Source organism: Haliotis cracherodii, unplaced genomic scaffold, assembly GCF_022045235.1.
Source record: "Haliotis cracherodii isolate W230 unplaced genomic scaffold, xgHalCrac1.p SCAF_15, whole genome shotgun sequence".
Classification (NCBI taxonomy): Eukaryota; Metazoa; Mollusca; class Gastropoda; order Lepetellida; family Haliotidae; genus Haliotis; species Haliotis cracherodii.
The window spans coordinates 34725261-34746071 of NW_027266270.1; the positions used below are offsets into that span (position 1 = coordinate 34725261).

Sequence of the window (20811 nt, forward strand, 5' to 3'; positions counted from 1 at the left end):
ATATTTATCCTTTCTACTCATCTTCCAGTATTGTAGTAACAGCTATTCACCATGGAGTTGCGATCATATGTCCTGCTGATTCAAGCGGACAGCAAACAGATGACCTTCTGGGGTCGTCAACATCCAGGTGATTATTAAAAGTGTGTAGGCGCTGTATTCGCCATCAGCAAAACTATTATTTCATGTCACAGATGAAACCTCACAAATATGAGATGTTTTTTTGCCATGACAGTATTAACAATCTATATTTGTTGAATAAAATTTAAATCAACAAATAAGGCATTTTGAGATGGATTATTTGAGCCCACTTAACATCTGGATCAACTGAACACAATGAGTTACTCATGGATTAAGGTGACAAATTCAAAAACCCATTTGCCACCCAAGTGAATTTCTGGCGAGTGTTAAGCCACAAAAGCCAATATTCCATCCATATCAGCCTGTAAACACTGGAGTCTAGAAACTGCAGCCACTTGATCCAAATGTTGACTTTTACGACAAGCATGGAGTACCGAGGACCTTTCCTGACCTTGATCCGAGGACACTTAAGATGGTGAAGGATGACTAAAATGAGATTTAACGTAGCATTCAAGATTACTGCGCTTGTGTTGTGATGTCGTTGTACTGGTCTGGACTAATGCTATTGTTTTAATAGCCCACTGAGACCACAGTTTAACATTATTACCGGTACCCAACCAACAATATACTTACTCAAAGCTGACTAGCCCTTGTTTTATCACCTTAATGCCGAATGCCAGGCAGGGTAACAAGTACTATCTATAACATCTTTTGGTATCACTCAGCCAGGGATCAAACACAGACGTTCCACTCTCCAGGTAGATGCTCTGTTGACTAGGCCACTGAGGCAGCTCACCTTAGATGGATTCATGTATGGAAGTTGGCTAGACAAGGGAGCTTGGGGACACAGAAGTGTAACACAGTGCTTAATGTGACAAACAATTGACCAATAAGAATTGGGCAAGTCTATGAAATATTGAACAAGCACTAGTTTCAAAGAGAGAAACAACAGTAAACCGAGTTCACTTGCGTTTGATACATTTATTTTTGTAACAACATCTATGACAAAATTGAGTCACCTCCCTCCTCATAAACAAGTAATGTAGAACACGATTAAATACAGTGACATTGTATAGATGTCACAACTAGCAGACACATGGATATAATCCCTGCAGTAGGCGACCTGTCGCTTAAAGTAAATGCATGATTAGGACCCTCAAGTCAACACAGCTGTAGAAAAGCTGTGTTTCCATCAATATAACTGTATTCGACGTAATAAGCGCCCCCGGCAATATTTCCTAATATATCGGCTACCAAAACATACCAATTAGCTACCCTTCCAATCGATCAATGTACACAAGACTTATTTATTTGTGTGTTATATGCACCCTTAATTATGGGCAATGAAATTCTAGAAAAATATATATGTCTTATATGAACATCTCAGGCTATCAGCATAAACCACAAGATTTACGATCTTTCAACTGTTGTTTTTTACCAAAATAAAGTTCTAATGAGAGACCCCTATTTCTAATTTTGAGAGCGCCCTGGGCGCTTATTATGTCGAATACGGTATATGACAATGCAAGTTTTATTGATGTGCAACATACACTTTGATTCTCCCTTAATTTGATATCACATCTGTCAAAGACATGTTGAAGATTTGGTCATTTATGAAGGGAGAGTCCTTGTAGTTGAATACAATGTCAGATGGCTAGGAAATGTACCTGGGTTGTATATGTAATGGAAACTGGCATTCAAATAGATGTTGACTTCTTTATTTCAGAAGTGCAACATTTCTGTGCAACATTTTTTTTTTATTAAGTTGTGCAACATGTTTGAAATATATTATCAACATGATGAATACCTCCCCCAAAACAATGCACTTGAAAATATAAAATACTGTCAATGTTTTGTCATGATCATAAATTCTCAACATGACATGAAAATAATTTGAATAAGAAGGTATACAATAGTTCTGATTGCTGTCACTCATTCAACCTCTTCTGATGGGCAGATCATTAAACTTTCACAAGAGAATACACAAATACAATTGAACTACAAAATTTACCAACACAAAGAAGTCAAGATCTTGTGTCACAATCAACCAAATTTTAGTGCCAATTCATCTACAGCAACTTTGAAAATACTTTCGCTTTGTGAAATAATGATAAACTTGGCGGATTTTAACATAAAACTTTGAGGACTGAGTATGTGATGCAACAGATTTGGAAAGCTTAATCTCTAGGTATGTACGCAGAAACAATTTGATCAGCTGTGAGGATGTGTTTTACATCAGGTCAGGCATCTAGAGTTTCCTTGTCAAACATGTACTCCCCAAGTCCAGGGCCCACTCGTTTCAGAGTGGTTATATAGTCAGAGATCTGTTTAATGGACTCCACCTGTTCCTTGAGAAACTCCTCCTCTATAAAATCTGCCATCTGAAAAAGCAAGATAAAAAGAAGCTTTTATTCAAGATTTGTTTGTTGTTTAATGTCGCACATAACAATATTCCAGTTATATGAGGGTGGTCTGTAAATAATAGTCTTGACCAGACAATCCAGTGATTGACGTCATGAGCATTGTTCTATGCAATTGGAATATGATGAAATGCATCAACCAAGGCAGCGAGCCTGACCACCTGATCCCGTTAGTCGCCTCTTACAAACAAGCATAGTCGCCTTTTACGGCAAACATGGGTTTTCTAGACATTAGATCTGTTTTCACTGATATGGAAGTATTATCCAACTGGCAAGGACTTGACGCATGAAGACGTGTGCATTAATGAGAGGTGCTACATTATCATGACTCATGATTGATAATCTACTTGTTGATACATCACAGAAGTGCTGACAAATCATGTATCACAAACATCCTACAATTTGTTTCTTTGTTGTTGAACGGCACTCTCAGCAATATTCCAGCTATATGACGGCGGTCTGTAAATAATCAAGTCTGGACCAGACGATCCAGTGATATCACACGCAATGATCGACACAATTGAGTATGATGACATGTATCAACCAAGTCAGCAAGCCCGACCACCCGATCAAATGGGTCACATCTTAGGACAAGCATGGGTTGCTGAAAGCCAAGATCAGAAAAGTACAGACTTGAATGTTCACTTTATTGATCAGCAACTGAATTTCACGAACACAATCAAAATACTTGGTAGTCTATCAAGTTGGATTATTTGTTTATCTTCTAAATCCATTCTTATGGTGTAGACTAATCCTGATATGGCAGTGAATACTTATCCTAAAGTTCACTGAGATAATATCTCTCTGTTTCAAACTTTGTACTACCTACAAAGTGTAGACATAAAACAGACCTTGGCTTCAGGTGGTAGAACATAAATCCCCCTTGTGGACCAGGTTGAGTTGAAATGGGGTTTAATGTTGTGTTCAAGAGTATTGCACTTACCGTATTCGACGTAATAATCGCCCAGGGCGCTCTCAAAATAAGAAAAAGGGGGCTCTTATTAGAATATTATTTTGGTGAAAGATTGTAAATTTTGTGGTTTATGCTGACAGCCTGAAATGTTACATACAACAGATATTTTTCCAGAATTTAATTTCCCATAACTAAGGGTGCATATAACTCACGAGTGCGTATTAAACACAAATAAATAAAGAAGGGGTGCTAATTGGGATTGTTCACCAGCCAATATATTAGCAAATATCACTGTGGGCGCTTATTAGAGCAGGCGCTTTTTACGTCGAGTATGGTATTTAGAGAGAATCATGCATGTATGTGTGCGACTGCTGGTTTTACACTGACAGTGCTTGCCACTGAGTTTTAACATGTATACCCCACTCAAACATGACTCAAGCCAACCAGTCTTTCTTTTCTCCCCTGAATGCCAAGTGCCAGACAGGGTATTATCTCTCACTGTCTTTGGGTGTGACTTGGCCGGGGATCGAACCACCAACCATCCAATCCACTGGCAGATGGTAATCATGTTCATTGTTTCCATCAGGGATTTTTCTGGTCAAATTACCAATGATTACTAACTAAATCATTTCCACTGCATTATACATTATGCCCCTATATATATGCAACAGTGCTTACATGTGCATCATTGTGAGTATCAGCTACCCCATGCAGGTCAATAAGGGCCTGGTTGACATTTTTTTCCAGGGCATGAGCGGCTTGCATAGCATCAAGACCAGAACCCCACTCGTCTCTCTCAGGCTTCTGAACATGGAAGAAAAACATGGGATTAATCCATTGTAATAAATGACATTTACAATTCTTAACAATTCTGTCGAAAATATGCCTGAAAGTCTAGGGGTACCCGTTATAGTAAACCCAAATGTTAAAAGTTACAAAGGGACGTGCTCTCTCAACTTCAAACACTGCTATTAGTCCCAACATAAAGCTCATGTAACATATTATTCAAGGCAAGGATAGGCAAGGAGTCTTCCTAATCATTTTATCACTACAAGTTGGTTAGTTGGTTTCTTGTTTAACGCCGCACTCAGCAATATTCCAGTTATATGATGGCGGTCTGTAAATAATCGAGTCTGGACCAGACAATCTGGTGATTAATATCATGAGCATTGATCCACACTAATGGGATCGATGACATGCATCAACCAAGTCAGCGAGCCTGACCACCAGATCCTGTTAGTCGCCTCTTACAACAACCATAGTCGCCTTTTACAAGAAGACAAGCATGGGTTGCTGAAAACCTTTTCTAACCCGGATCTTCACGGGTCTCACTACAAGTAAATGCAACTTTGAACTGTATATAAATGAGAGGTCATGAGGTCATCAAATAATGTGAATGAACTTAATCATGGTAACTTGATTGTAGAAAAGGATGATAAACATTCTCTAAGATAGCAGTTGTGTTTTTAATGTTTCACATAGGTGTGCGTTTGTTAGGAATATCGCCACTTTGAGCAGTATTTCTGATATAAATCATGGCATGTAACCTAAAAATATAATCAGGGTGAATCTGGGATTCAAACCCACATCACTGGATTCTAGCATGCCTCAGAGATGCAACACGTATATAACAAGGTCATCCATGTCCCCCGTTTCACACTGCAAATCATACTTTCTTGGCGCTGTGGACATATACTTCTGAATATTCAAGTAATTAAAAAAAGACAGTTGGACATTAAGTTTCATCGAGTTTATCAGCCAGGTGGATTGATACATGAACATGACAAAATCCATGGTACATTCATGTCTTCATTACCATACATGATGATGCCACACCCACTGTTCCAGCCTAATAATCATTGATAATTTTCCTTTTACAAATAATCATTTTCTCAGTGATGATGACAAAGATATATATTTTCAACTAACAAGCAGAAGTATAAATATACTGGTACTGAACAAAATCAGCTAGGGATCATGAATATTTTCTTGTAGTGAAGACAGAGCACACAATGCCAAATGCAATATCTCCAAAAACTTTCAGGATCCCTTACTGTTTTTGTTGACTACATAAGTATAAACACATTCATGAAAAGCTGCAATCAAAAGTATGGCATATTTTATCCCTACCACTAGACATTTTCTGTGTCAATAACAATTTATTACCTGGACATTCTGCAACACAATACGACCACCTCTCTGATTCTGGAACTGCATAAATTTCTCTGCATGTTCACGTTCCTCTTCAGATTGCTTTTTAAAGAATTTGTGGAAACCTTTCAGAGCAACATCGTCTCGGTCAAAGTGGAATGCCTTAAGACAAAGAAAAGAGATTCATAACACTAAACCTTCTGTTCAAAGGATCTGTGTGAACATGTGTGAAGCGTTTCTATGGTTACATATCCTTCACTGTCATATTCGCCCTCAGTTTATGCTGACTCGGGATAATATGATCATGATGATGGACCTTGGACCTATAACAAGGCCAATATGAAAACACCAATATAATAACACAATATTACGAATCAATGGTCCGTAATATGCTCCATCGACCGGCATCATATGGAAAAAACTGGAGGGCAAATACAGGTTATGAACATGTCAATATGGCTTTGCCAGTCCAATATTGCTTCTGCACGTAAATTGCATTCCGTACAATCACAAGGTGATAGAATGCTGTCATCGTTAGAACCTTTTCTTGATAAACTTCACTGGTACTACTTGGAAACCAATAGTTTAGGTTGTCATTAAAGAAATATGTCATTAAAAGAGTGAGTGAGTTGTGTTTAACGCCACTTTTAACAGTATTCCAATTATATCACGGCATGTCAGCTTTATGTGGGAGGAAAGCCCGAAGTGATGCAGGTCTCAGACATTTACCACTTCAGTGAAACCCACAAGCACGGGTATGGTGCTGACAAACCTAGAAACATAATCAGGCGAACTGGGATTCGAACTAGGGCTGCAACGATACAGGAAGGTCACGATACGATACGCATCTTGATATTCTGGTCAAGATACGATACGTATCTCGATACGCAATGCTAAAACAAACAAGACTTAAAGCATGTCAAGATAGAAGTTGAACCTTTCATGATTTTGGAACAGTCAAAATTATTTTATAATAACAAGACTACTGAAGTTGTTCAACTTTCCTTCAAAACAATTCAAAGTTCAAACATCAGAAAATAATTAATGTACTCCACCAGTGATACAACTTTTTGATGCAATGGTTGAAGAAATTATTGTTTTATCAGGAATAATTTATTCCAATATCGTGTTACCTTAGTTGCAGCTTTTACTATATATATATTTCTAATTATAAGAACCACAAGTGTAGCATTTTGGTACTGGTGATTGCTGTTGCATGATATTTTTATGTATGGAACACTTTGACCAGTCACCCAAGGGACTTCCTGTGCTACATGTATTTCAATTGCGATAACGTTATGTTGACTTATATTAGCAAAATTGCCACAAATATGACTTTTAACGAGTCAAAGTATGGCATTTTTAATATATGTATCCATTCTCTAGCAACTAAAGTTTGTTTCAATGCGTCAAAAGCGGTAATCTGACTGTGGTTGCTGTATCTCTTCACACACGATTTCACATAACTTAATGAAAACAATATTAAATGAAATTTTGAATAAAATTAATAAAATATGTTACATACACAAGGCCAGATATACAATGAACATGTTTTAATAACAAGATAGTATAATAATGGTATTGAATTGCGTACTTCAGTTCGGATTTGCTGTTTATGGTGTTTGGTGTTATGTACTTGCGGTGATCAGCTGATAATGTTTTATGAGATGGGGAAAAACATCTGTCGGTGTAAAACCTGAGCTTTTTAAAAATGTAAGTACGCATTAGCGCGTGCTATAACCAAACTGTGAGAGTTTTTACATTGGTCTTAGTATATATCCTCTGGTCAGTCAATACAGCCTGCCTCAAGCCAATATGATTGACCTTGAACCTATAACAAGGCCAATATGTAAACATTCATATAACTAAACAATGGTAATACATTATTTGATACTGTGTTGATTGACCACACAAGATTGGACTGACTAAGTGTCAGAGGGATGGGAATGAACACGGGGTGAAGCAGATCACATATTGCCTTACTTTTCACTGTGACCATTTTGACTTTTCTATGTGGCCATTTTGACTAGGGATCTGTGGCTATTTTGACTAGGGATCTGTGACCATTTTGACTTCTTTTGTGGCCATTTTGACTTCTTTTGTGGCCATTTTGACCGATGTCTTTGTGACCCTTTTGACTATAACCTGTAAAAAATACACTCAATGTGTCAATGGTGCAGTGATACGCCATTAGTTACAGTCTAGGAAATCAAGTGATGTGTACAACATGTTGGAAGTCTGAGGACATGCATTTGACCATGTTGGCCCGAAAATTATTACTGGACACACAAAATAACAGAAACAGGAAAATCTCTAATTTTCTGATTATCATGATGGCTACTGATGATAGTTATCAAGGGGAGGGAGTGGCAAAGTACTCTTTTTCCTCATTGTGCTTGCCAGGAATCGATTGTAAGCGATGAACGTGATATCAGAAGGAAACGATAGCGAATCTGTTCGCCATGCAAAAGCATCAGAATACACTACGTATTACCTGCATATACTACATATTTACGTGTGTAACTGAAAGGTTTAGTTACCACCAATGTCCAACTATCCTTAGCACTTGGATCCTTATGAAAATAGCGGCTCCCATTGGAAATAATACTAATTCTAGTATTGCTATTCTGAAGATCATAAAAGGGCTCGAAGGAATGGCATTTTTTTTACGCATCGACTATTAAGTAAGGACCATTAAGTATTATCTCTGAACAGTTGCTGAAGCGACAAAGCGTACAGTAAAGTTGACGAGACTTACCATAGACTGGTAAACATAGCTGGCATACAGTTCCATGTTAATCTGACGGTTTATGCCTGCCTCGCAGTCCTCGTGATAGTTTTGGCGTACTTGCGACATTGTTTGATGTAAGATATTTCTTTCGAGCAAAGGCAGAGATAGACTGTCGAGTATTTGTCCGTACGCACACTGACGCAGCTAAACAAAGATCGACACTATTTATTGTCCAAAATGGAGGCTGAAAACAGGAAGTGACGAAAGTATACACAATCCAATCAGAGCACATCGGCCTTGTTGGTGAAACTTATAAGCTACAGCTCCGATTGACGTTGTGATGCTGTGTTTCTGGTATAAAGTGATAGTTATATCTAAATGAATATTGCTTAACGCCGCATCAGCAATTCTGCACTTATTCGACAAAAGACGCATAAACGGAATGCATTTCCAAGTTTTGTGACACATCCTGACTAGCACAATACCAGACAATATACACGTTCGATGTACTCTATTTTTAAACGGTCAGAGAGATGTTCACGACAGAGGGAAATACGGTACATTTCAATATATATCTGGTATCGATTGTTGTGGGTCAACCTAAAAACAAATTGATTATCACACATATCGATGTCATTGATCTGTACTATACACAAACACTCATCCATCATAATCTTTTCATATTTGTGATGATAACGTTTTTCTTGTGTAATATAATTTTTATTTAATTTCATCATTAGTCATTATCGTGAATAGCTATAACGTCAACATAGAACCAAAATAAGCACTGTCAGGAATCCACCGTGGAACTACTTTCGTGCACAGGCCACAACACAATTTAATATCACTGTTAAAGTTGCTTCCGTTTGCCTCGTGCAGTCTTTAATAAAAAAAAAATCGTTGTGTTCATGGTATAATTCCTGCATTCTAATTAGCTGAATTGGTCATGTGTTATTAAAAAATTAAGCCACGCCTACCGAAGCGGACTACTTTCACCAGTGCAGAATGTCGGGGAATCCCAATTACAGTCGAGGGAATTCCCTTTCTGCTCACATGTATCATCATGCACAGCGAAAGTCATGCATATTCATGTTTCGGCCGTTGTTTGGTGGGTTGTAGTCTAGGTACAGTTTACAGCTGTACGTAGCAACTTAATATTTTCACTTTACGTTTAAATTTTGTAACTTGGCTAATTTGTACGTGCCTCACTATTCACCATTTGACCTGGTAAACTTGAATTTGCTTACATATCTTTTAATTCACACTCTAAGGCGTAAACTTTAATTTTCCGCATGTTAAGTATCTATAAATTCCATCATGTATATTACATTACAAGCCTAGTTATTATATAATAATAATAATAACTACATTTGTTATTCGCTATACACTAGGTGAATGCTCACAGTGCTACATACCTTACCGACCCGTGAAGATCCGGGGTAGAATAGGTCTTCAGCAACACATGCTTGCCGTAAAAAGCGACTATGCTTGTCGTAAGAGGCGACTAACGGGAACGGGTGCTCAGGCTCGCTGTCTTGGTTAATTCATGTCATCGTATCCCAGTTGCGTGGGTCGATGCTCATGATATCAATCACTGGATTATCTGGCCCTGACTCGACAGACTGCCGTCATATAGATGGAATATTGCTGTGTGTCTGCGGATGACCCAGTCGTCTAAGGCGCCGCGATTCCCTGTACAGAGTTGCGTCCCTTGATTTTGGGTTTAAATCCTGGTTCACCCCAATTATGTTTCTAGGTTTGTCAGCACCATACCCGTGCTCGTAGGTTCCACAGAAGTGGTAAATGTCCAAGACTTGCATCACTTCGGGCTTCCCTCCCACATGAAGCTGTCGCGCCGTGATATAACGTGGAATACTGTTAAAAGCGGCGTTAAACACAACTCACTGGTGGACAAGTTCAGAATCCCATGGGTGAACAATTTCTGAGGTGTTAAAATGGGAAATAGTCATGTGAGTCAACAAAATGAGACCATACAATTTGAAATTCACACATTTATTGTTTGGACCCCTGTGCTTCATCCATAGAGTGAGTGAGTGAGTATGGTTTTACGCCGCTTTTAGCAATATTCCAGCAATATCACGGCGGGGGACACCAGAAATGGGCTTCACACATTGTACCCATGTCGGGAATCGAACCCGGGTTTTCGGCGTGACGAGCGAACGCTTTAACCACTAGGCTACCCGACCGCCCCTTCATCCATAGAAGGCAGATGACACGATTTGTAAAGAAGATGCAGTGTGGAAGATGTAGTGACAAGAGGTAGCATGTGTCTGTTCCTGGAATAAATGGTGTTGTGTTCATAAATTTCTGAGATGATCGCAGTATATGTTATCACCCATTCGGGGTAGTATGTATACCTATAACGAGTTTGGAAACGGGCGTGAACGAAGACCCGACAACAGTCTCGGGCAAAGTAAAATGGTTGTTTCTTCGGAAGTAGTGGATGACACCACATGTCCTCTCATATTCCTCACGTTTGTCTGCACAAAACAAGCGCGGTCGGCTCAGCAGCGTGACAGAGGTCGATGATGAAAGTGGTGCAGCCATTAGATCTGCTGTCGACCGTGGCAGTTTGGAGGTCTCTACCTTTTAAAGGGAGATATGCGCATTTCATTGCTTACTTTTTCTTGTATTTGTATTTCTTGTATTTTCTCTAAGATAGCTTCAAGTGAAATTGACTTGTGATCTATAGAGTGAGTGAGTGAATTTTAAGTCTCATCGGCGATATTTCAACCATATTGTGACTTGAGCAAGTTATACAATTATACTGTAACTGCCATTAAAGGACAGGTTGATAACTAGTAATATGATCTATGTACTTAATAGATATGGACTTAAACTAAGAGACTGCCTCCGTGGTCACGTAGAGAGAGCGTCTCAAGGGCGGCTAACTACCTGAAGACGTTAACAGATGGTACTTGTTACCCTGCCTGGCGCTCGGCATTGAGGGGGTAAGACAGGGATTAGTGGGTCAGAGCCATTGTACTGTGTCTCCGTGGGCTGGTACTATAAATTCGGCATAAGTTCGGACTAGTATACAAACAGCACACACACACACACTAACTTTCAACGTGACGTTAAACACACACGCACGTGCAATAACCTTCAACGAAACGTAAAACCCCATTTCACCTCATCCCATCTTAAAACTAAAGAGAAGATCATATTGGCAGCAGAAATAAAAGGTTTTATTCATATTCCTGGAAGTGGACTAAGTGATGACCTCTTACTGTAAAGGTCTTAAAAAGGTTCTAAAACGGTGTGTGCAGGACTCGACTCATTGGAATATAACCTTGTTATATGCAGTAAAGATAGTTTAATGAGCCATTGTTTAAGAGTTTAAGAGACTGTTGATAAGAGTGAGTAAGTTTGGTTTAACGCCGCTTTTAACAGTATTCCAGTTATATCACGGCGTGTCAGCTTAATGTGGGAGGAAAGCCCGAAGTGATGCAGGTCTCAGACGTTTACCACTTCGGTGAAACCCACGAGCACGGGTATGGTGTTGACAAACCTAGAAACACAATCGGGGTGAACCGGAATTCGAGCCCACAATCATAGGTTTCTGGCGTGCCCAAGGGACGCAACTCTTCACAGCGAATCGTGGCGCCTTAGTGGTGAGTGAGTGAGTTGGAATTAACGCCGCTTTTAACAGTATTCCAGTTATATCACGGCGTGTCAGCTTAATGTGGGAGGAAAGCCCGAAGTGATGCAGGTCTTAGACGTTTACCACTTCGGTGAAACCCACAAGCACGGGTATGGCGTGGCGCCTTAGACGACTGGGCCTCCAGCAAGTTAATTTAATTCGTCAGAAAAAAAAACAAGTTATAGGACCAGCAACATTTCTAAAACATGCGAATTTGTGCATAAAGTTTGAAAGGCAGAACAGCTTGCTTGCTTGCTTGCGTAAAATTCCATCTTGTTGAAGGGGGAATATCAGACGGATTGACTGTTGAAAGGATAGCTGAGAAATGATCACTTCCACAGGGGTCATTTTGAAGTGACCATTCAAAATACGTTAGAGACAAATCTAAAGAAGCGTTGGTGCATGCTGCAGATGTGTTTTGGTCATCAGTTAATATGCACATGTCGTTATTGGAGATAAAATCCTTAGTACTCTCCCTTTCGAATAAGTTTTAGTACCATCCTAGAGTCGTCGTGGCCATTTTAATCACCCATGGTTACACAGGACTCCTGGAATGGACTGCATGGTGCTTGAAGGGCAGAAGAATGGGGAGTATGGAGACAACACAAAGTAAACGCAACGTGCAAAGTATAGTCTTACTGCAATGGATTGGATGCTGGTGTTACGTGGAATAGGACTATGGATAACACCTGCCTTACCATGAATGAAGATCCTCCAATGACCCTGTCACAGAGAGGAGAAAAAGAATCACATTCAATGAATTGATGCAAGGAAGACCACATTACTGAGACAGCTTTAGTTCCTGTCCAAAATGATCTCATATCAGTCCATAGTGATGGAACAGATATTCTTGTCTCATCAGATCTGTCAGCTGCATTCGACAAAATAGATCTGTGTTCCATTTGCCAGCTGGGAATCACTGCGCACTCACTCACGTGGTTACTGTTATTTATGTTGTGGAGACAACAATCTGTTTGCACAGATGGATTCATCTCAAAAACGTTAGAACTCTTGTATGTTGTCCCTCAAGGTAACGTACTAGGACCTGTTTTGTTTTCATTATATACTACACCGCTAGGGGGTATAGCCAGATAATACTATGTCGGATTTCATCTATACGCCGACTCACAGATCTACCTCGCATCCAAGCCATTGATTTTATCGTCAATGGCAGTTGCATCTGATGCAGTACCACGCTTCATTTCTGATGTCAGGACGTGGATGACTATAGCAGCTATCTTCAGCTGAATGAGGACGAAACGGGACTCATGATTCTTTCTTACACATTTCCCCACTGGCGACTGTCATTACGCCAAGCACAGAAGCTCGCAATAATGGGGGTTATGTTTGATTCGCCTCTTAGCCTGCGAACGCATGTAAGTTTGAGGGCGAGTCAAAAAGTTCTAACCCTTACTAACTTTCAACTAAGGGCCAAAGCAAAGTGAACCAGTCAATTTAGTAGTCAAATACTGTTATGTAAATCTCACAAACTAAGCATATATACAGCAACTGTCCAGGACTAATAAATGGGTTGGTTATATCAGTCAGTTCGTATTTTGCATGTTCGTTATAAACATAGTTTACTGTTCATTGTTTGAGAAGTTCATTGCATGTGTATTTGGTCTGCGTTTGTAAAGGAATGACAGCCAGTTGAACGTGACCGCATGTCATAAGTGTATAGGGATAAGTGTCCTAGCCATTCAACTGTTAAACATTGGGCAGCAATGTTTAATGCTGGGAGAACAACTGTAATCTAGGATGCAAATGGTGTGATCCTTGTTGATTACATAGAAAGTCAAAAGACGATTGCCGGTGCCTACTATGCTGATTTGCTTCATCACCTGAGAGATCATAGCAAAGAAAGCAGTGAGAAAAGCTGACTGCTGGAGTTCTACTACTTCATGACAATGCCTCTTCTCATTCCGCTCGACTTGTAAAGGCTGCTGTTTGGCAATGTTGGTTCGAAGAGCTTACTCACCCTCGAGACTCACCAGACATGGCATCAACAATTCCACCTGTTTCCTAAACTGAAAGAGCACCTTCATGGAAAGCACTATGACGACAACAATGACCTCAAAGCTGCCATGAATGGGTTTTTTAGGGTGGCTTCAGAAAACTTCTTCCTGACTAAAATTAAAAAGCTTCACTATCGATATGAGAAGTGTATTGAAAAGCAATGTTGAACAATAAAATTAAAAACACTTTCACAAAGGTTTCAAGAAATTTTTTTACCAGCCCTTGTAGATACCAACCCTAATGAGATCTTGTGATCAAACCATGGTCATCATCATGCAATCCACGACCAAGACATTTGGTGATGTACATTTTCTGGGAACAGGCCCATATCTGTGGAATAATCTACCTTTGCACATTCGGTATATTCAGGAAAATGCAACCTTTAAACCTTATACCTATGTGAACACAGACCAATGAAATAGAGAGAGTTGATTGATTTGTCTGTCATGACATCATTGAGACTCAATGCACTTTGGGGCAGTAGCTTACTAGATATTAGTGCCATACAAATGTATAGTTATTATTAGTAGTAGTATAACTGAAATACTGTTCAAAATGGCATTAGACCAAACTCGTGCATAACAGTTTGCTTGCCATTCATTAAAAACTTGCATCTCATTTAATAAATTGTGTAGATCTGGGAGGCCGAAAGGGTCCTTGTTATACTTTGTCCTGTCAACTTAGGATAGACTAGCAATAAATCAGTCAGTCAGTTCTCATAGTCAGAGTTACCTTCAAGTTGACACTAGTGCTTGTTGACAACCTTAAACTTACCAAGAGACCGCCTCCGTGGTCTCGTGGTAGAGCGTCCGCCCAGAGAGCGGAAGGCCCGAGGTTCGATCCCCGGCCACATCGTACCAAAAGACTTTAAAAGATGGTCCTTGTTCTTACCCTGTCTGTCTGGCGCTCGGCATTAAGGGGCTAAAACAAGGACTGGTCAGCCCGGGGACAGTATACTGTGTCTGAGTGTGGTATTCATGTTAAACTGCGGCATGGTATCCCAGTGAGCTAGCACTATAAGTCGGGATCAGTCCGGACTAGCTAGCTAGCGCACGCACACACACACACACACACACATGTGCATGCATGTCGCTATATAAGCGCAATAATCTTGGACACGACGTTAAACCCCATTTCACCTCACCTCACCTCAACTTATCAAGTGTCAGTTGTACTGGCTGCTGATGATGAATGACCTTCCAATACTAGTATTCAAACTCACACACATGCATGTATATAGATATGTATTTACATATTACAAATTGAAAACAATACAAAGCATGTTACAAATATGCATAATTCATGTAAATATAAGTTTGAAGCAATAAACAAAATAATGCTGAATAAAGCACCATGTTCTTTTACAGTAATAAAAAGGAAATTCCTCAGGCTATATTTCTTATCCCTTATTAAACTTACAATACATTCAGTCTTGTTAGTTGGTTGTTGGTTTGTTGTTTTACGCCGCACTCAGCACTATCCCAACTATATGATGTCAGTCTGTAAATAACTGAGTCTGGACCAGTCAATCCAGTGATTGACATCATGAGCATCGATTCACCTAATTGAGATCGATGACATGCATCAACCAAGTCAGCGAGTCTGACCACCCGATCCCGTTAGTCGCCTCTTACGACAAGCTAGTCTTGTTAGTGGTATCTGTACAATCTCAATGCTAATATTTATGTAAATACAGCTTAAAACTTCACATAGGTTTCAAGGGGAAGAATTCTTCCAAAAACAGAATCCTTTTATTACGTTTTGATCAGACAATAAAGAGCTTACTGTTTACTGTATTTGAAATATTCTAGTACTACTAAGCATGGCAAAACATGCTGACATGACTGTTTGGTTGGCATTCTAGATGTTGGGGAGTAAATAAGAAACGACTGGTTTATTGCATTTAGGATGTTTCGATGCATTTACCAACGTGTCTATTCTTACACTGTTAACAAGCTTGATAACGATGTAAGAGTGAGTGAGTGTGTTGGGGTTAACGCCGATTTTAACAGTATTCCAGTTATATCACGGCATCTCAGCTTAATGTGGGAAGAAAGCCCGAAGTGATGCAGGTCTCAGACGTTTACCACGTCGGTGAAACCTACGAGCACATAATCAGGGCGAACCCATGATCATAGGTTTCTGGCGTGCCCAGGGGACGCAACTCGGGACAGCGAATCGCAGCTCCTTAGACGACTGGGCCACCCGTGCCCCCGATAATGGTGTAAGAATCTACATTGAAACGTCGCTCGATAACGGTGTAAGAATCTACATTGAAACGTCGCTTATGCAATATACCAGAAGTTGTTATCCATAGGGTTGTATGTTTTCTTGTATGTTAAAACTGCCAAATTGTACTGTTAGAAACAGCCTCTAGGAAATTCCTGACAAATTGTTTGATGTGCATGTAGACCAATAGCTAGATTTAAAACCCTGTCAAACAAAACTTTGTGGTTTAGCTTATAGTAGTCTCATAATATCGATCACTCTGACAACACACAATACAACACTCATGCCAAGAAAACTATACCTGAAACACTGAATTGACAAAATTTATACAACCCTAGTCCATGATCAACTTATCTGCTATTCAGTCTATGAACAATGGAAAACAGCAGATTAAACAAAACAAATTCACTTGCTGATAAACTTATAAAAAATATTAAAATCAATTTAACATACCTACTGTGAAGCCCCAACTACATCTCCGTTCTCAGCAAAATCATCTGGGTTAACGTAATACAAATGGATCCAGAATTTTTTATAGTTACATCTTTCTCAGTTAGTAAGCATTATCCATAACTAAAATACTCAAAAGAAGTAAAAGACCACCTAATATATCATTTGACTATAGTAAATCTGTGTTCGTACGTGCGTGCATATATTTTGTTTTGGAGTAGTATATATCAGAAGATGTTATCAGGTCAAACAAATCAGAAGGGTTTGATAGAGTGGATAGATTGACAAATGGACAAATACCGTATGGACGAAGACCAATGACAAACTGACTTTGACAATGTCAAGGTGAGCTAATTATTTTATCCTTGTTGAATAAAAACATTGAACAAATGCCGGGATCTTCACTAAACGCCAGGCCTCAATTAATCACAGAAGAATTCTCCCCTTTATCATCTTTGTGATTAAATGCTGGGGGTAAAGACTGTCTGAAAGAAATACATGATGCCCGATGCATATGAACAAAGACCGATGAGAAACTCACATAGACCTTGTCAAAGTGAGCTAAATATTTCACTCATATTTCAGATGACAGATATACGGACGAAGACCAATGACAAACTCATATTGACTATGTCAAAATGAACTGATTATTTACCCAGATTTAGATGACAGATGTCTGAATGGAGACTTGATTGAGAACTCACAGTGAAAATGTCCAAGTGAGCAAAATATTTTTAGGTGACTGAGACCAATGACAAACTCAAACTGAATATGTGAAGTTGAGCTAAATATTTTACCCTATTTTAGATGACAGATGTATGGAAGAAGACACAAGCAAGATCTGTACCAGGGTGTGTTGGCAGGGGAAGCGTGGCAAGTGTTACACCATCAAGACACTGTCTGAACCATCTTCATAACAAGACCAAGAAACAAGCAAGACCCATCTAGATCTGTACCACGGTGTGGCAGGAGGGGAAGTGTGGCAAGTGTTACACCATCCACACTGTCTGGACCATCTTTATAACAAGACCAAGAAACAAGCAAGACCCATCTAGATCTGTACCAGGGTGTGGCAGGAGGGGAAGCGTGGAAAGTGTTACACCATCAAGACACGGTCTGGACCATCTTCATAACAAGACCAAGAAACAAGCAAGACCCATCTAGATCTGTACCACGGTGTGTCGGGAGGGGAAGCGTGGCAAGTGTTACACCATCAAGACACGGTCTGGACCATCTTTATAAAAAGACCAAGAAACAAGCAAGACCCATCTAGATCTGTACCACGGTGTGTCGGGAGGGGAAGTGTTGCAAGTGTTACACCATCAAGACACGGTCTGGACCATCTTTATAACAAAACCAAGAAACAAGCAAGACCCATCTAGATCTGTACCACGGTGTGTAGGGAGGGGGAGCGTGGCAAGTGTTACACCATCAAGACACTGTCTGGACCATCTTTATAACAAGACCAAGAAACAAGCAAGACCTATCTAGATCTGTACCACGGTGTATCGGGAGGGGAAGTGTGGCAAGTGTTACACCATCAAGACACTGTCTGGGCCATCTTTATAACAAGACCAAGAAACAAGCAAGACCTATCTAGATCTGTACCACGGTGTATCGGGAGGGGAAGTGTGGCAAGTGTTACACCATCAAGACACTGTCTGGGCCATCTTTATAACAAAACCAAGAAACAAGCAAGACCTATCTAGATCTGTACCACGGTGTATCGGGAGGGGAAGTGTGGCAAGTGTTACACCATCAAGACACTGTCTGGGCCATCTTTATAACAAAACCAAGAAACAAGCAAGACCCATCTAGATCTGTACCACGGTGTGTCGGGAGGGGAAGCGTGGAAAGTGTTACACCATCAAGACACTGTCTGGACCATCTTCATAACAAGACCAAGAAACAAGCAAGACCCATCTAGATCTGTACCAGGGTGTGGCAGCAGGGGAAGCGTGGCAAGTGTTACACCATCCACACTGTCTGGACCATCTTTATAACAAGACCAAGAAACTTACATGAACCAGCTGGATCTGTACCAAGACCCACATATATCTGTGCCAGGGTGTGTCAGCAGGGGAAGTGTGGCAAGTGTTACACCTTCAAGACACTGTGTCGACTATCTCTATAACAAGACCAAGAAACAAGCAAGACCCACATATATCTGTGCCAGGGTGTGTCAGCAGGGGAAACATGGCAAGAGTTACACAATCAAGACACTGTCTGGTCCATCTTTATTACAAGATCAAGAAACTTACAAGACCAATCTAGATCTGTACCATGGTGTGTCAGGAGAAGGAGCTTGGCATACGACATGCCATCATGGCAGGGTCTGTATCATCTTTGTAGCAAGACTAAGAGAGTCGCACAACCCACCTTGATCTGTCCTGGGACTGGAGTATACATATATTTGGTTATTTTGCGCTCATGATATTCATATCATACACCTATTGAGTTACTTCAATTCATTAAACATTTGGAGGATATATTTTAGACACATTTTTCTAGACTTCTTTCTTCTTCTCCATTAAGAATTGTGCTCAACTGATCTGTCATTTTTCAGTTTATTTTTTTTCACTTGGTTTGCTTGGTTTGGCAGAGTGTAACAGAGGAAAAATAGACAAGACTCTGCCCTTCTCACACGTGGAGATATGTATTCATGTAGATGATTGCAATCTGTACAAAAGACATTCAGGGCAATGATTCAAACAATCGAGGCTTTTTCTAAAGCGCTCATCCTGAATAATTGAAAGCCAAAAAAATAGTCGACCCCCATCTTCAGTTTTCCCAAACATACACATTTCTTTGAGATTGTACCAAACATAACAGACCTCCTTTTGGATATGCTCAACTGTTAACATGTGTGTGGCATCTGACCACCTTCATATTGGCCCCATTTGGTGGGTTTCACCTCAGACTTAACCTTCCCGAACCTCAATACACTACACTCGGTCATAATCAACACTTGATTTTCTGGATGACGAAGAATACTAAGGGTACTAAGGGAGAAAATGGCTACTCTGAAACACACAGTCGAGTGATCTCAATAGTATATGTATACAATGTCTACCAGAGCAACAGATAAGCTGGGAATGGCAGGTTCCATTTACTGGGGAAGAAAATCGGTGCAGAAGACGACACAGAATACTATTCTGACACCAATGACCAGAGTTAGTTAACGAACCATCATTGCTTATTTTTTTAAATAAGGGTGAAATACTTGTGATGAGCTGCAGTTTGTGTCACATTTATAAAACAACATTGAAACAACATTTCGAAAACCAAAATATTATTTCATTTGTTTGAAAACTTAAAATGTTTACTCATTTTGGTAAAAACCCAATAGAGTGATGAAGAGATGAGAAAAAAAATATTGGTCACCCAATGAAAAATGTAATAACCCAATTAAGACAGAAACCTTCGAGTAAAAACTCAATTGATCAAAAAAGTTATCTGGAGCTCTAGTCTACTACATCCCCTATTACCACTGATTACCATGATTACTACCTGGTTACTGACAGAAAATGGCAGTCAAGCGGTGTGCAGACAGGTGGCAATGTCTTCAGCCAGATAATGCTGTGTCATGTCATTAGCAACAGTTGGAGTCATGAGAGATCTTGCAGACTGGAACATGGACTTTGATACCTGTCAAGGCTACCAACAGGAAGCCATGTCATGGTGGATGACAGGAAGGACAAGCCATCATTGTATGGGCACTACTAGTCTTTCACAAGATGATTACAATAGTTGAGCTAATATACACCTGGTACATATAACGTTAATGATAAATTGAAAAAACTTATATCTTGTTTTCAAAATTACCAGAGTTTTTTATTGCCATTCTGGAAGTTGTTGAGTAAATAAGAAAATGTACAACTTTATGGATAACTTCTGGTTTTTTGCTTCAGTGACATTTCGATCTCGAGCATATTACTGACAGATAATGTTGTACTTTGTACGTTTTCTTCTTCTTCTTTTTTCAGAAATAAAACTATTGCAAAACCAGCCAAGGTGGAACAGTTAAAGCAAGGAAAGATAACTCTTCTGTATAATCCAGAAAATCTTGCTATTCATACAATATTCAAACCAGATGTATTAAAACTGGACAAAACTAAAGAAAACCGGACCATTCTTTGAAAAACGTCCACACAGTTTG

General features: G+C 39.7%; 1 protein-coding gene across 1 annotated transcript; it reads right to left on the bottom strand.

Annotated features, from left to right (window-relative positions):
- Positions 1-1047: 1047 nt before the first annotated feature.
- On the bottom strand, positions 1048-8533 carry LOC139462546 (soma ferritin-like). The gene is made up of 4 exons (XM_071244357.1): positions 8321-8533; positions 5578-5724; positions 4090-4215; positions 1048-2459 (listed from the first exon to the last, which is right to left on the bottom strand). Exons 1-4 carry the CDS (start codon positions 8417-8419, stop codon positions 2319-2321), a joined length of 513 nt encoding a protein of 170 aa, XP_071100458.1. The 5' UTR covers positions 8420-8533; the 3' UTR covers positions 1048-2318.
- Positions 8534-20811: the final 12278 nt, after the last annotated feature.

Coding starts and splice junctions, on each gene's coding strand:
- LOC139462546 (XM_071244357.1), bottom strand. CDS start 8,419: ATGTCGCAAGTACGCCAAAACTATCACGAGGACTGCGAGGCAGGCATA. Junction 5,725..8,320: donor GCTATGTTTACCAGTCTATG/GTAAGTCTCGTC, acceptor CTTTGTCTTAAG/GCATTCCACTTTGACCGAGA. Junction 2,460..4,089: donor ATACTCACAATGATGCACAT/GTAAGCACTGTT, acceptor TTGCTTTTTCAG/ATGGCAGATTTTATAGAGGA.